Source organism: Saccopteryx bilineata, chromosome 10 (assembly GCF_036850765.1).
Source record: "Saccopteryx bilineata isolate mSacBil1 chromosome 10, mSacBil1_pri_phased_curated, whole genome shotgun sequence".
NCBI lineage: Eukaryota > Metazoa > Chordata > Mammalia > Chiroptera > Emballonuridae > Saccopteryx > Saccopteryx bilineata.
In genome coordinates this window covers 26405261-26418256 of record NC_089499.1, presented here as the reverse complement: position 1 = coordinate 26418256, position 12996 = coordinate 26405261, and the positions used below count along the sequence as shown (strand labels likewise).

General features: G+C 43.0%; 1 protein-coding gene across 1 annotated transcript in view; it reads left to right on the top strand.

The window, feature by feature from the left end:
* UBE2E2 (ubiquitin conjugating enzyme E2 E2) overlaps window positions 1-12996 on the top strand; it is a 315548-nt gene that overhangs the window by 276470 nt on the left and 26082 nt on the right. Inside the window, exon 5 of the mRNA XM_066245149.1 lies at window positions 656-803. Coding sequence (XP_066101246.1) covers window positions 656-803 — 148 coding nt within the window. The remainder of the gene's footprint in view (window positions 1-655; window positions 804-12996) is intronic.

The following is a 12996-nucleotide window of genomic DNA, read 5'->3' as shown; positions in this document are numbered from 1 at the left end:
TTTTCAGTCAAAGTTCTTTAAAAGTATTGTCTACATATTTCAAAATCATACCTAAGCAAAGCGGAGTGATGCTGTCGCTCTCATAGGGAAGAGGTGGGCTGCGCTGATATTGCATCCAGACAGAATTTAAGGAGGGAAGAGTTTGAAAGTTAGAATTAATACAGTTTTTCTGTAAACTAGTTACATTATTTATACCACATGCCCCAATTTTTGTCTTTAAATTATGACATAGAATAATTATTTTCTTCCATGCTTTCTTGAATTTTATAAATATAAATTTATAAAACAACTGGAATCCAACAAAAATTTCCTTTAAAATTTTTATTCACAAGAACTTTTTTTCTGAACGTTTTGTAGAGATCAAAGTTAGTTTTCCTCTTAGGAACATTCCTACAATTGCACCAAAAGTCAATTCAGCCCCCAGAATATGAGTTAAATGATGAGACTTTAACAAAAGCAGAGTATCATGACTTTGCTATTGGACTTGAGTTCTCTGTGCTCAGAATGACAAGTTCTAAAATAATGATTTTTTTTAAAATTAATTCTTCTCATGTGCCTAAGGAAAAATTAAATATATGGTTGAACCAGTGGCCTTTAGATTACTTTGTCAAATAAAAGGTATGTCTGTTCATAACAACTTTACGTTTTCTTTTAGGTTACCTTCCGAACAAGAATTTATCACTGTAATATTAACAGCCAAGGCGTGATCTGTCTGGACATCCTGAAGGACAACTGGAGCCCGGCCCTCACCATTTCTAAAGTCCTCCTCTCCATCTGCTCCCTGCTCACGGACTGCAACCCTGGTGAGAGACTGCAGACCCGATCTGGGATTGGGTCTGCTGTGCTTCTGCCATTGCCGCCGCTGCCACTGCGCTTCCTGTTACTGTGATTTTACATTTTCATAACGTGTAGCTGCTTTCTTTTTAAGTCAGGCCTTGTCATTAGTCTTTTTAAGACACCTGTTCTTTGCCAAGACGGAAAAAGCATAGTGTGATAAGAATTAATGAAAAATCATTTTAGATTAAGAAGTGCATTTGGAAAATGTATTACATTCTGTTGCCAAATAATAGAAAAAAAAGAATTTAATTGAGTAGTTAAATCTTAAATTAGATGCCTCCCGGAAGATGTTAATTTGAGAAACGTGGGCTGTTTACACTTGATGACAACCAGGCAGGACCACACAGACACGACCTGGTTGGTGGCTGCGTGTGACTTCAGCTGGAGGTAATGTCACAGAAAGGCATGTCCTCGGTGATACGAGACCTAGACCAGGTGGTCCTCCTGGAAATATTAGAAGGTGGGACTGCTCTGTTCCCCACTCGCAAACAGAGTACTTCTGGGCTTTGCCAAAATTTGGAGGGGAGGGCTGTTTTATGTTTAAAAAGCAAAAAATTTGTTTTGACAGGTAAGTAACTTATTTAAGAAACTTTTGATGTCCAGTCATTATGCTCTACACCTTAAACTTATATACAGTTACATCTCAGTGAAGCTGGGAGGGAGGAGAAACTTTTGGGGCCCTGCTGTTTATGAGGCACTTCCGAACGCTAGATGAAGTAGAAGGCCTCACTTCTTCTACGTGGAATAAAGTATAAATTTAAGAGAGGAAACTCGGTGCTGAGAGGCAGTCCTTACCCCACTGGCACGCAGACTGGCATGGTCTCCCCGCCGGCTGAAATGGGCCCACCTCCATGAATCATCTTGTGTGTGAGAGTCTGTTCTCTGCACAGGTATCCCTGCTTTAAAAAGTAGGTTCACTCCACCAGAGCCTTCCCTCAGCAATCAGAAAGGGTTCTGTTCAGTAAATTAGTTTCCCTTTGCTGTGGCTTGGAAAGTTACAGATGCATTCTGAAAAAATAAAAACAAGAACCCCTGGCTAAAGCAAAGACACGTAAAATAGATTTTGAAAATAATGCTGTTGGTCATAATTATAAATCTAAAAGATAATAGTGTTCCTTAAGTTTCACCAGCAGGAGCTGGCCTAGCTGATAGAAGAATAGAACATCCTTTGTGAAATATGTACTAACAAACTACCATACTTTTCGCTCCATAAGACGCACCTGACCATAAGACACACCTTGGGTTTTAAGGAGGAAAATAAGAAAATAAATATTCTGAACTAAATGGTGTGTTAAAGTATTTAATAAAAATACGGTAAATGTTCATACTTTTAAACCCATACAAAATGTTTCCTTATTGGCACATCTTTTATATGTATGTTCATACTTTCAGAGTCTTAAAAAGAATTATCTTAAATAAATCAAATGTCCATTCTTTTGTTTAAATGGCTTTATTTCATACTGTTTTCTGGTACATTTCCAATCTCTGAAGATTTTTCCCCCCTATATTTAAGTTAAACTTACTTCAGTCTAACCTTCCATCACATCATCACAAATATAAATGTGATAGAATGTTAATAAATAAGATTTTCCTGCACTGAATCTGTAGAACGATTTTAACATCAGAAATGCTATCAGCTCACAAGTAGGCCTTATTACATAAGGATATAGACTGACCAACTTTAAAAGTGCTTTCTCGCTCTTATCCTTACATAAGCAGATTTTTAAAAATCTTCCTCATAGTTTTTGCATAATTTGCATTTCTCTCTTACATTTGGCCACTCAGAAACAAAAGTGATGTGTTTCGGGGTTGGGCTGTGCATCCTTAGTGCCAGAATATTTATAGTTAACAAATACAGGTTTTCAAACCAGCTCCACTGTTTATTAGTTGTATGACTTTGTTACTGGTCTCTTGACTTTCCACAGCCTTAGTTTCTTATGTAAAGTAAAGATGATTGTCAACCCTGCTTAAACCACAGAATTCCTGTGAGTTTAAAATGAGGTAGTGTAGCCTGACCAGGGCAGTGGTGCAGTGGATAGAGTATCAGACTGGGATGCAGAGGACCCAGGTTAGAAACCCTGAGGTCACCGGCTTGAGCGCGGGCTCACCATCTTGATCACAGGGTCAGTGGCGTAAGCGTGGGATCATAAGCATGATGCCATGTCGCGCTAGCTTGAGCCCAAGGTTGCTGGCTTGAGCAAAGCATCACTCGCTCTGCTGGAGCCCCTCCTCCCCACCTCCCACCCCCAGTCAAGGCACATATGAGAAAGCAGTCAATGAACAACTGAGGTGCTGCAGTGAAGAACTGATGCTTCTCATCTCTCTCCCTTCCTGCCTGTCTGTCCCTATTGCTCCCTCTCTCTGTCTCTCTTGCTAAATAAATAAATAAAATGAGGTAGTGTACATGAAAGCCCTTCAAACAGTAATAGATTCTTGTTGATGTTATTTCCCAGAGTATTTAAGACTCCAACTGGCATACCCTAGATGTCTTACAAATGCCTACTCACTTAAATGTAACTGAGAGAAGATAGTATTGAGTAATCTGTTGACACAACGCATTGGCACTGACACTTCTTGATTTTATAATCTGAAAAAAAGGGCCTAATCTTGAATTGATAGTGCATATTTTATTATCTCTTAAGAAGGATTATCTCGCCCTGGCCGGTTGACTCAGCGGTAGAGCGTCGGCCTAGCATGCAGAGGACCCGGGTTCGATTCCCGGCCAGGGCACACAGGAGAAGCGCCCATTTGCTTCTCCACCCCTCCGCCGCACCTTCCTCTCTGTCTCTCTCTTCCCCTCCCGCAGCCAAGGCTCCATTGGAGCAAAGATGGCCCGGGCGCTGGGGATGGCTCTGTGGCCTCTGCCTCAGGCGCTAGAGTGGCTCTGGTCGCAATATGGCGACGCCCCGGAGGGGCAGAGCATCGCCCCCTGGTGGACAGAGCGTCGCCCCATGGTGGGCGTGCCGGGTGGATCCCGGTTGGGCGCATGCGGGAGTCTGTCTGACTGTCTCTCCCTGTTTCCAGCTTCAGAAAAATGCAAAAAAAAAAAAAAGAAGGATTATCTCTCAGGAGGGAAATGTCCAATATTTATCGCCCAACTGATGAGTGCACCGTTCTGTTCCCAGTATAGTGGTCTAGGTAGGTCTAACTGCTGGCCTTCCTAGGGCTATTCACACTCCACTGCGGTATTTATTGAGCCTGGCAGAGCAGTCTGCTGGTCAGACATTACCTAGCTGCCAGAGTTTGTCTGGTAGGGAACAGAGTAACAGCAGTGAGGAACAGAGGATGATAAACTCGAAAGGTTAGCACCAGTCTCCCAGAGTCTCTGAATTTAGTCCTGCTTGGTAGACATGATTTGACCCATGAATTGCTGAAGTTTAGAGTACTAGTCAAATTTCTACTTTTCACGGAATGTACTTATTTATAAATACTTTCTCTTTTCAAGTATATAGAAAATTTAAGCTCTATTCTATTTGCTTTTATATTTTGAAGTTTGTTTTTGCTGTTTTGTTGTTTCAAAACTCTTAGGTATTTTATCATATTCTTTATATGCAATCTATTTATTTATTTTAAATATGCCTGTATTATGGTTTTAGACCTATAAATAATATTTTTCCTCATACAAATGGACTATCCTGAGAACACTGACAGTTATGAGATAAAACAAAGTCAACATTCTTCCTGTTCCAGATGCTTTATTCAAGTGTGATAACCAGAAATATTTCTAACCCTTTTTGCCCTTCTTCTTTTGAAAAATATATAAATCTGCATATCATCTGGCATTATTTTACTAATCTTAGTTCTACTTTCCTACTCTGCTTCTGTTGATTTCTAAAGCCTTATGGGCTTGTTTCTTTCTAAATGTAATTCTGATAATGTATCATTAAAAAATCTTCCCCAAAGCACATGCTTCTTATAAGGTAATTGGAAATTTGAAAACCAAATATTTGATATTTCAGAACTGTTGCCAGAAACATTTAAGCATAATAAAATGGAATTGTGGCCCTGGCCGTCTGGCTCAGTGGTAGACTGTCAGCCCAGTGTGTGGGTGTCCCAGATTTGATTCCCAGTCAGGGCACACAGGAGAAGTGACCATCTGTTTCTCTACCCCTCCCCTGCCCTCTTTTCTCTCTCTCTCTCTCTCTCTCTCTCTCTCTCTCTCTCTCTCCCCTTCTGCAGCCATGGCTCAGTGGGTTTGAGTACATCAGCCCCAGGCACTGAGGATGGCTCTGTGGAGCCTCTGCTTCAGGTGCTAAAAATAGCTTGGTTGCAAGCATGGCCCCAGGTGGGCAGAGCATCAACCCCAGACAGGGGTTGCTGGGTAGATACCGGCCTTGGCGCTTGCGAGAGTCTGTCTCTCTATTTCCCCTCCTCTCACTTGGAAAAGAAGAAAAATGAATTAAAATGGAATGTGCTTATGATTTTTTTTTCATGTTCTTACCTTTAAAGATACAGACTTACCTATTTGCATATAAAATTCTTTGACATCTGGTATTTGCTTCAAAGTAATCCAGGAGGATTGGAAGTGGGTAGGTGTGTGAAAGATATCAGCTCGATCATTTTAATTGTTGAATCTTAGTAATGAGTACATGGAGTTCGTTGTATTATTCTGTCTACTTTAGAATATGTGTGAAACTTTTTATAATAAAGGTTATTTTAATTGCCAAAGATTAGACATACCAGCAGATTAATCTATAAAAGGTATGTGATTTGGGCCCTGGCTGGTTGGCTCAGTGGTAGAGCGTCGGCCTGGTGTGCAGGAGTCCCGGGTTTGATTCCCAGCCAGGGCACACAGGAGAAGCGCCCATCTGCTTCTCCACCCCTCCCCCTCTCCTTCCTCTCTGTCTCTCTCTTCCCCTCCCGCAGCCAAGGCTCCATTGGAGCAAAGTTGGCCTGGGTGCTGAGGATGGCTCTGTGGCCTCTGCCTCAGGCGCTAGAGTGGCTCTGGTTGCAACAGAGCGATGCCCTAGATGGGCAGAGCATCACCCCCTGGTGGGCATGCCTGGTGGATCCCGGTTGGGCGCATGCAGGAGTCTGTCTGACTGCCTCCCCGTTTCCAACTTCAGAAAAATACAAAAAAAAATACAAAAAAAAAAAAAAAAAAAGGTATGTGATTTGGCTCTTTTACTTTGTGAAAAATCTTTTGGGCTCTGACCTTCACCCAGTGTATTTCGTTCCCCTATCATCTGCCTTCGAACTGTAGGCTGCCTTGTAGTGTATGGGCCAGCAGGGTGCTGCGTTCGTAAACAACCGTGGAGTCTTTGTTCGCCACTCTTCAAACAGGTGCAACTGTACAGGCCGCCGGGTCAAATGAAAATGCTCTAAGCATACCGACCAAACATCAACACTCAGGATGGATGGGCTCTTCCCTCTCTTGCTCTCACCTTCCAGCTAAAAATCGAGTGTCAGTTACTGCCGGTCTTAGAGTTATGCAGATCTTTATTAGAACAACAAATGGAGCTAAGAAGGGCAGCTAATTAACCCTCAGCCGTACACAGTGATTAAACCAAGGCTGAGCACAGCTGCAGCTTCACTGCTAAGAGCTTTATTCTTCTCAAATGGACTGAGCAAATGGAAAGAGGAATTTGCTCCCAGTGACTCTTTTTATAGTGCTGTATAAAAGGTCAGAGAATGGCTCTTCCTCGTTCGCCAACGTTATTGCCCTTTGTTTCAGCTCTTTGGGGCTCGTTTTTTAAAACAACTAATACAGGTTTTATCCATAAATTGTCCTTAACTGTAGTTGTTATCTGAATATTAAAATTTTATAATTAAAAGTGATTAGTAGGGGGTGAAAACATAGAATAGGATTAACTTTTTCAACACAGGTTTATTTATGTAGATTATTTACACTCCTTGTGAGCTGTTGGGCTGATGAAAGGTATATAAGTGGAAGGTCAGAGGATTCTATTGCTTACTACGAAGCTTGTCTGTGGATATCCCAGTCTTCTTCACTTAAGAACTGGCAAAGAGAAGTTTCTTTAACTGAAAAGCTGTAAACATGATAAGCTGCCTATTTTCAAAACAAGCTATCTTAGCAAGAACACAAAAAAAAATTTCTAGAGCGGACATTACAGATGGCTACATAGATATCAGGTTGCCTCTGATGTAAAAGCTTAAGAAGTGTTCCTTCTTGGAGTCCAAGAGTTGCCAGGAAAGGTGATTTAAAGTTGCAGTTATTGTAACTAGGCAGAGAAGCCTTTGATTTATTTGTATTTGGGAATTGCACTTGGGGAACTCGGGTCTTGTGTACATTCATAGTTTTCCATGGTAGCCTAAGGTAAAAAAAAAAAAATGGGGGGGAGGGTCTGGGTATGCTCCTTTGATAATGTATTTCTATTGGCTTTTTCTTTTTTTCCAAAATAGAAGTAGCATTACTGTTGTTTTCTCATAAAAATAATACGTGCTTATTAAATTTTTCCTAAGTATCCTTTAAAGATAAGTACTTAATTTTTATTGGAGGCTCTTTGCTCTGCAAACTCAAATTTAGTGGAACTAGGTAAAGTATATTTGTCAGTTTGTCTCGTAATCTTGTGTAAATTTAGACACACTAGCCTCAACCTTTAGCCCTGCCTTTGACCTACTTCTACTTAACGTTTCCTTATGCATATTTTATTGCCTCTTAATTACTATAAATCTAGACATAGGAAGCTGTTGCTATAATTTTTCTGTTTTAAGTCTGTTGCTGTCCCTGTGATAATACCCTGTAATTTATTGGTTCAGAAGTTGATCTCAGTAAAACAACTGCTGCATATATTGACAGTTTCTTCACCGTACCTCTTTAGAAAATGTCATTTCAGTGTTTTTCTTTTTAGAAATCACCAATGATGGCCCTGGCCAGTTGGCTCAGTGGTAGAGCGTCAGCCTGGCGTGCAGGAGTCCCGGGTTCGATTCCTGGCCAGGGCACACAGGAGAGGCGCCCATCTGCTTCTCCACCCCTCCCCCTCTCCTTCCTCTCTGACTCTCTCTTCTCCTCCCGCAGCCAAGGCTCCACTGGAGCAAAGTTGGCCCGGGCGCTGAGGATGGCTCTATGGCCTCTGCCTCAGGCGCTAGAATGGCTCTGGTTGCAACAGAGCAATGCTCCAGATGGGCAGAGCATCGCCCCCTGGTGGGCGTGCTGGGTGGATCCCAGTCGGGCGCATAAGGGAGTCTGTCCAACTGCTTCCCGTTTCCAACTTCAGAAAAATACAAAAAAAAAAAAAAAAATCACCAATGATTTGTTTTTGTTAAGAGGAACACTATAGAAGGAAAAGACAGGGTGGTCTAGATCAGTACATATCAATTTCTCTACTCTCCCCAAATTGAAGTCGTCCTCTACTAAAATCAATTAATGATGTCTTTCTTAGTATTAAAACTTGCAAAGTGGTATTTGAGGTGTTTTTCTCCCCCTAAGTTATCTTCAAATCTTTGTCATCTGGTGCTCTTTGGGGAGTTGGGTGAAGCTGTGGAAGCCGCCTGTCATTGTCAGGGAAAGAATCTGAAACACAAATTAAAAAAAGAGAAGCACACTCTCAATTTAAATAAGCATCGTTCTTTACTCATATGGGAATGTCTTTCACTCAGAACGGTTTACCCAGGAAATGATTCAAAAACTGTCTTCCCCTTGAAAATTTTCTGAGGAATCATAAACATTTAGTCTAGATTTCAATTAACTTTTCCTTTATTATTTCTTAAATGACGATCATTTTAAAATAACAAAGATTATAGTGGTGAGAAAGGACTCTGGTTAGCTCTCATTCTAGAGTAAAAAAGTTTTTTTTAATGATAGGAAAAGAAGTACGTAAGAGTTGCGTATTTTAAGTCAGAGATCTTTCCTGCTTCCCTAGATAACCTCTCCTGGGCTTTTTGTTTGTTTGTTTGTTTATATTTAGGATTATTAATAAGTTCGTCACTCTCTAAAATTAGCCCTCTTTCCTTCTGTAGTCATATTTTGTGTTTAACTTTGACCGTTAGGTAGCAGTACTAACTTAATTCTCAGGCACAGTAACCATTTTAACCCTTATAGTTAATGTACATGCTAATTATACATGCTTCTTTCCTATACTTCAATTCATGCTTTTCATTATGGCTTAGATTATTATTTTTCTGTTAGAGTTATTTTTTTTTGAGGATGTGTATTTTATTGCAGATCATTTGGCTCTTGTGTGGCAAAGGGGCAGATAAATAAGAGGTTACATTTTTTGCCTGAGGTGGGTTCAAGGAGCACATTTTGTAGCTGCTCAGTCTATTCACAGCTTCTGTCAGGAGACACATAACCATGTCAGGCTCTGCTAAGCAATTTTGTTCCAACAACAAGACTTCATTTGCCTGACCTGTGGTGGCGCAGTGGGTAAAGCGTCAACCTGGAAATGCTGAGGTTGCTGGTTCAAAGCCCTGGGCTTGCCTGGTCAAGGCACATATGGGAGTTGATGCTTCCAGCTCCTCCCCCTTCTCTCTGTCTCTCTATCCTCTCTAAAAATAAATAAATAAATAAATAAATTAAAAAAAAACAAAAAAAAACTATAAAACAACAAGACTTCATTTTTCCTATGTCTGTTGTCCAGTTGTTCCATAGTCTCTTGGTCTCTACACAAATAGAAAGGTTTGAGGTGTTATTCCTGGGTGGAGATACATCACAAGTATCTTTTCTATTATTTAAAATATGTAGAGCCCTGGCCGGTTGGCTCAGCGGTAGAGCGTCAGCCTAGCGTGCGGAGGACCCGGGTTCGATTCCCGGCCAGGGCACACAGGAGAAGCGCCCATTTGCTTCTCCACCCCTCCACCGCGCTTTCCTCTCTGTCTCTCTCTTCCCCTCCCGCAGCCAAGGCTCCATTGGAGCAAAGATGGCCCGGGCGCTGGGGATGGCTCTGTGGCCTCTACCTCAGGCGCTAGAGTGGCTCTGGTCGCAACATGGCGATGCCCAGGATGGGCAGAGCATCGCCCCCTGGTGGGCAGAGCGTCGCCCCTGGTGGGCGTGCCGGGTGGATCCCGGTCGGGCGCATGCAGGAGTCTGTCTGACTGTCTCTCCCCGTTTCCAGCTTCAGAAAAATGAAAAAATAAATAAATAAAAATAATAATAATAATAAAATAAAATATGTAGAAATGATGAGATGATGAAGCCACTGACTGTGGTCTGTGTAATTCTCTGAGATCTTCACCATATGCCACTTTTGAAACTCTTACGTGCTATTTCTCTGTTGGACAATTTATTTTGCAATTTAGACTTCTTTTTCCATGCATCTATAATGAGATGGCTTGTTAATACTGCAGGTTTGATGTTGGTAATTGGAATCATTCTAATGATATTTGTTGTCAGAACCACCTGTACCTGGTTTATAACTGACATAGCATGGATTTTATTTTATGGAAGTTTAAAAAGTGAATACATTTTTAAAATTTGATAACAGCTTAAAACACCCCTTCAGTCCCGACCTGTGGTGGCGCAGAGGACAGAGCGTTGACCTGGGACCCTGAGGTTGCTGGGTCAAGGCACATACAAGAAGCAACTACTACAAGCTGATGCTTCCCACTCTTCCCCTCCCCCTTTCTTTCTTTCTCTTCTCTCTAAAAATCAATAAAATCTTTAAAAAAAAAAAAAAAGAAAGAAAAAAGATAAAACCAAAAAACCCTCCAGGATGTTGCCCACTCACCCTTCACTCAGAAGGATCCCTCCAAATAGGGATCCTGGTGCTCTGGTCTCTTCTGTCTCAGTACAGTTCCTGTGTGGCTGTCGCATGTCTGTCTCCGGTGACCTTCCTGGGAGCAGTGCCTTCTGAGACCCCGACAGCACTCCCACAGCACCAAGGAGGCCCCTCCGGGAGCAGGCTGACTTGGAGAAGGTCATGCCGGGGCTCTGTCAGGGCCGCTGTTCTGTACTCTGGGTGTAGTTACCTCAGTTGTCTCGAGTCCTCAGGGAGCAGGTGTGAAGGTGGAAGAGAAGAGTGGTACTCGCAAGGCGGAGCCCCAGCCACCCCTGCCTGCAAATGGAAATGACCAGCAGTGTGAACCACAGGGGTGGTTTGCCTACATTCTCACATCACTAGTTCATACTGCCTTCTAAAGACTGCCTCTTTCAGGAGTTCTGCTAGAAAAAGCAATGAAGAAAAAGATTGAACTACGTTAGAGGTTACCCAGAAAGCAGTAGAACCCACATCATCTTTAGAAAGAGATATGTACTAACTAGACCCTCATATAAACTGTTTTCCAGCCATTAGATCCTACAGTACCAGCCCTGGCCGGTTGGCTCAGTGGTAGAGCGTCGGCCTGGCGTGCAGGAGTCCCGGGTTCGATTCCCAGCCAGGGCACACAGTAGAAGCGCCCATCTGCTTCTCCACCCCTCCCCCTCTCCTTCCTCTCTGTCTCTCTCTTCCCCTCCCGCAGCCAAGGCTCCATTGGAGCAAAGATGGCCCAGGCACTGAGGATGGCTCTGTGGCCTCTGCCTCAGGCGCTAGAATGGCTCTGGTCGCAACAGAGCAACGCCCCAGATGGGCAGAGCATCGCCCCCTGGTGGGCATGCCAGGTGGATCCCGGTCAGGCACATGCGGGAGTCTGTCTGACTGCCTCCCCGTTTCCAACTTCAAGAAAAAAAATAAAATAAAATAAAATAATAAATTAAAAAAGAATAGATCCTACAGTACCTTCTTACTCACCTTTGACCTGTCCGTAGGAGCCCCTCGGGGGCTCTGGTGTATTTCATTTCCTGTAGTTTATAATAACATGAAAACAGTTGATGTCTGTGTATTCAGAGCAAATTTGCACAACTCCACCTTCACCCCAGGCTCTGACGTAACAGCCCCCTCCAGCCTGAAGTGGATCCCTACCAGCTATAAGAATCAGTGAGATTTATATCCAAAGCTCTCCCTCTGGGAAGGGCGGCTTGTCTACACTATTTGGTCAATTGCATGTTTTCTTCTTTGACGGAAGACAATTTGACTTTGGGTGAGGGGTATGCAGCATAATCAAATGTCAAAATAATCCGGAGATGTTTTCTCTCAACATATGTACCCTGATTTATCAATGTCACTGCATTAAATTTAATAATAATAATAATAATAAGACAACAACAACAACAAAAAAGACAGTAAAAAAAAAAACTCAGTGGCCGCGCTGGAGCCCATGGCAGGCGCAGTGCGCCGGCCTCACCCCTATGGGCGGAGCGCGGTGGGGCCTCACCCCTGTGGGCGGAGCGCGGTGGGGCCTCACCCCTGTGGGCAGAGCGCGGTGGGGCCTCACCCCTGTGGGCAGAGCGCGGTGGGGCCTCACCCCTGTGGGCGGAGCATGGTGGGGCCTCACCCCTGTGGGCGGAGCGCAGTGGAGCCCTTGTCCTTGGCTCTTCCTCCCAGCCGCCCCTTCCTACGCTGGTCTCTTCTGTGTCAGCTGGACTTTAGCCTCTTGGTTTTTCTGCTGCTGCTTCTCTCTTTTTTCTTCTTCCTTTTAAATCCTTATCGGTCACCTGCTGCTCTCCCCCTCATAACTCTTCTTTTTTTTTTTTTAGCCTTTCTTTCATCCAGTAAAATGTTTTTAGAAAAGGAAATCGAAGCTTTTTTTAATTCATTTTTATTGTTTTGTAAGTTTTATTATAATCTCTATAACATACAATTTAGCTTGTGGTGTCTGTTGGCCCAGGATGACCTTGGACTGTTCCGTTTCACTTTGTGTGCCAAGTGGTGACTCTTGTTCCCCTGGTGTGTCAGGGCAGGGATGGCGCCAGCTCTGCAAGTGTTAGCTGAGGCTGCGAGTGATGCTGGGGCTGCTGCCGTTCTCTTAACGTCATGGCCTCTTTCTCCATTGAAACAGCATTTTTTATTTTAGTTTAGTTTGCAAAAACATCTAATCCTGTACTCTGTGAGTAATATTGCCAAAGTAGCATCATGAGCCTAACACAATAATCTTGTTTTGATATTCTGAATTGCCGTGTCCTGTGTGTGGGCGGCAGTGTTCTGAGTGAACACTAGGGTTAGGTCTGGTGTGAGGCGCTGGTGTTGAGCTCGGCGCTGCGTCCTCACCTTCGCTGCCGACTTCTCTAGGTCAGTGGCGTCCCTTTGTTGCATCTTTCCCGCAAGCCTCATGATTCCCCTCGTTAGACTCATAAACCATCTTTCATTCTATAGTTTAAAACGCCACAAATTGTTAACATGTAGCAGCAGTCTTGCAACATATGTAATGGACAGAGAGTTAACATTC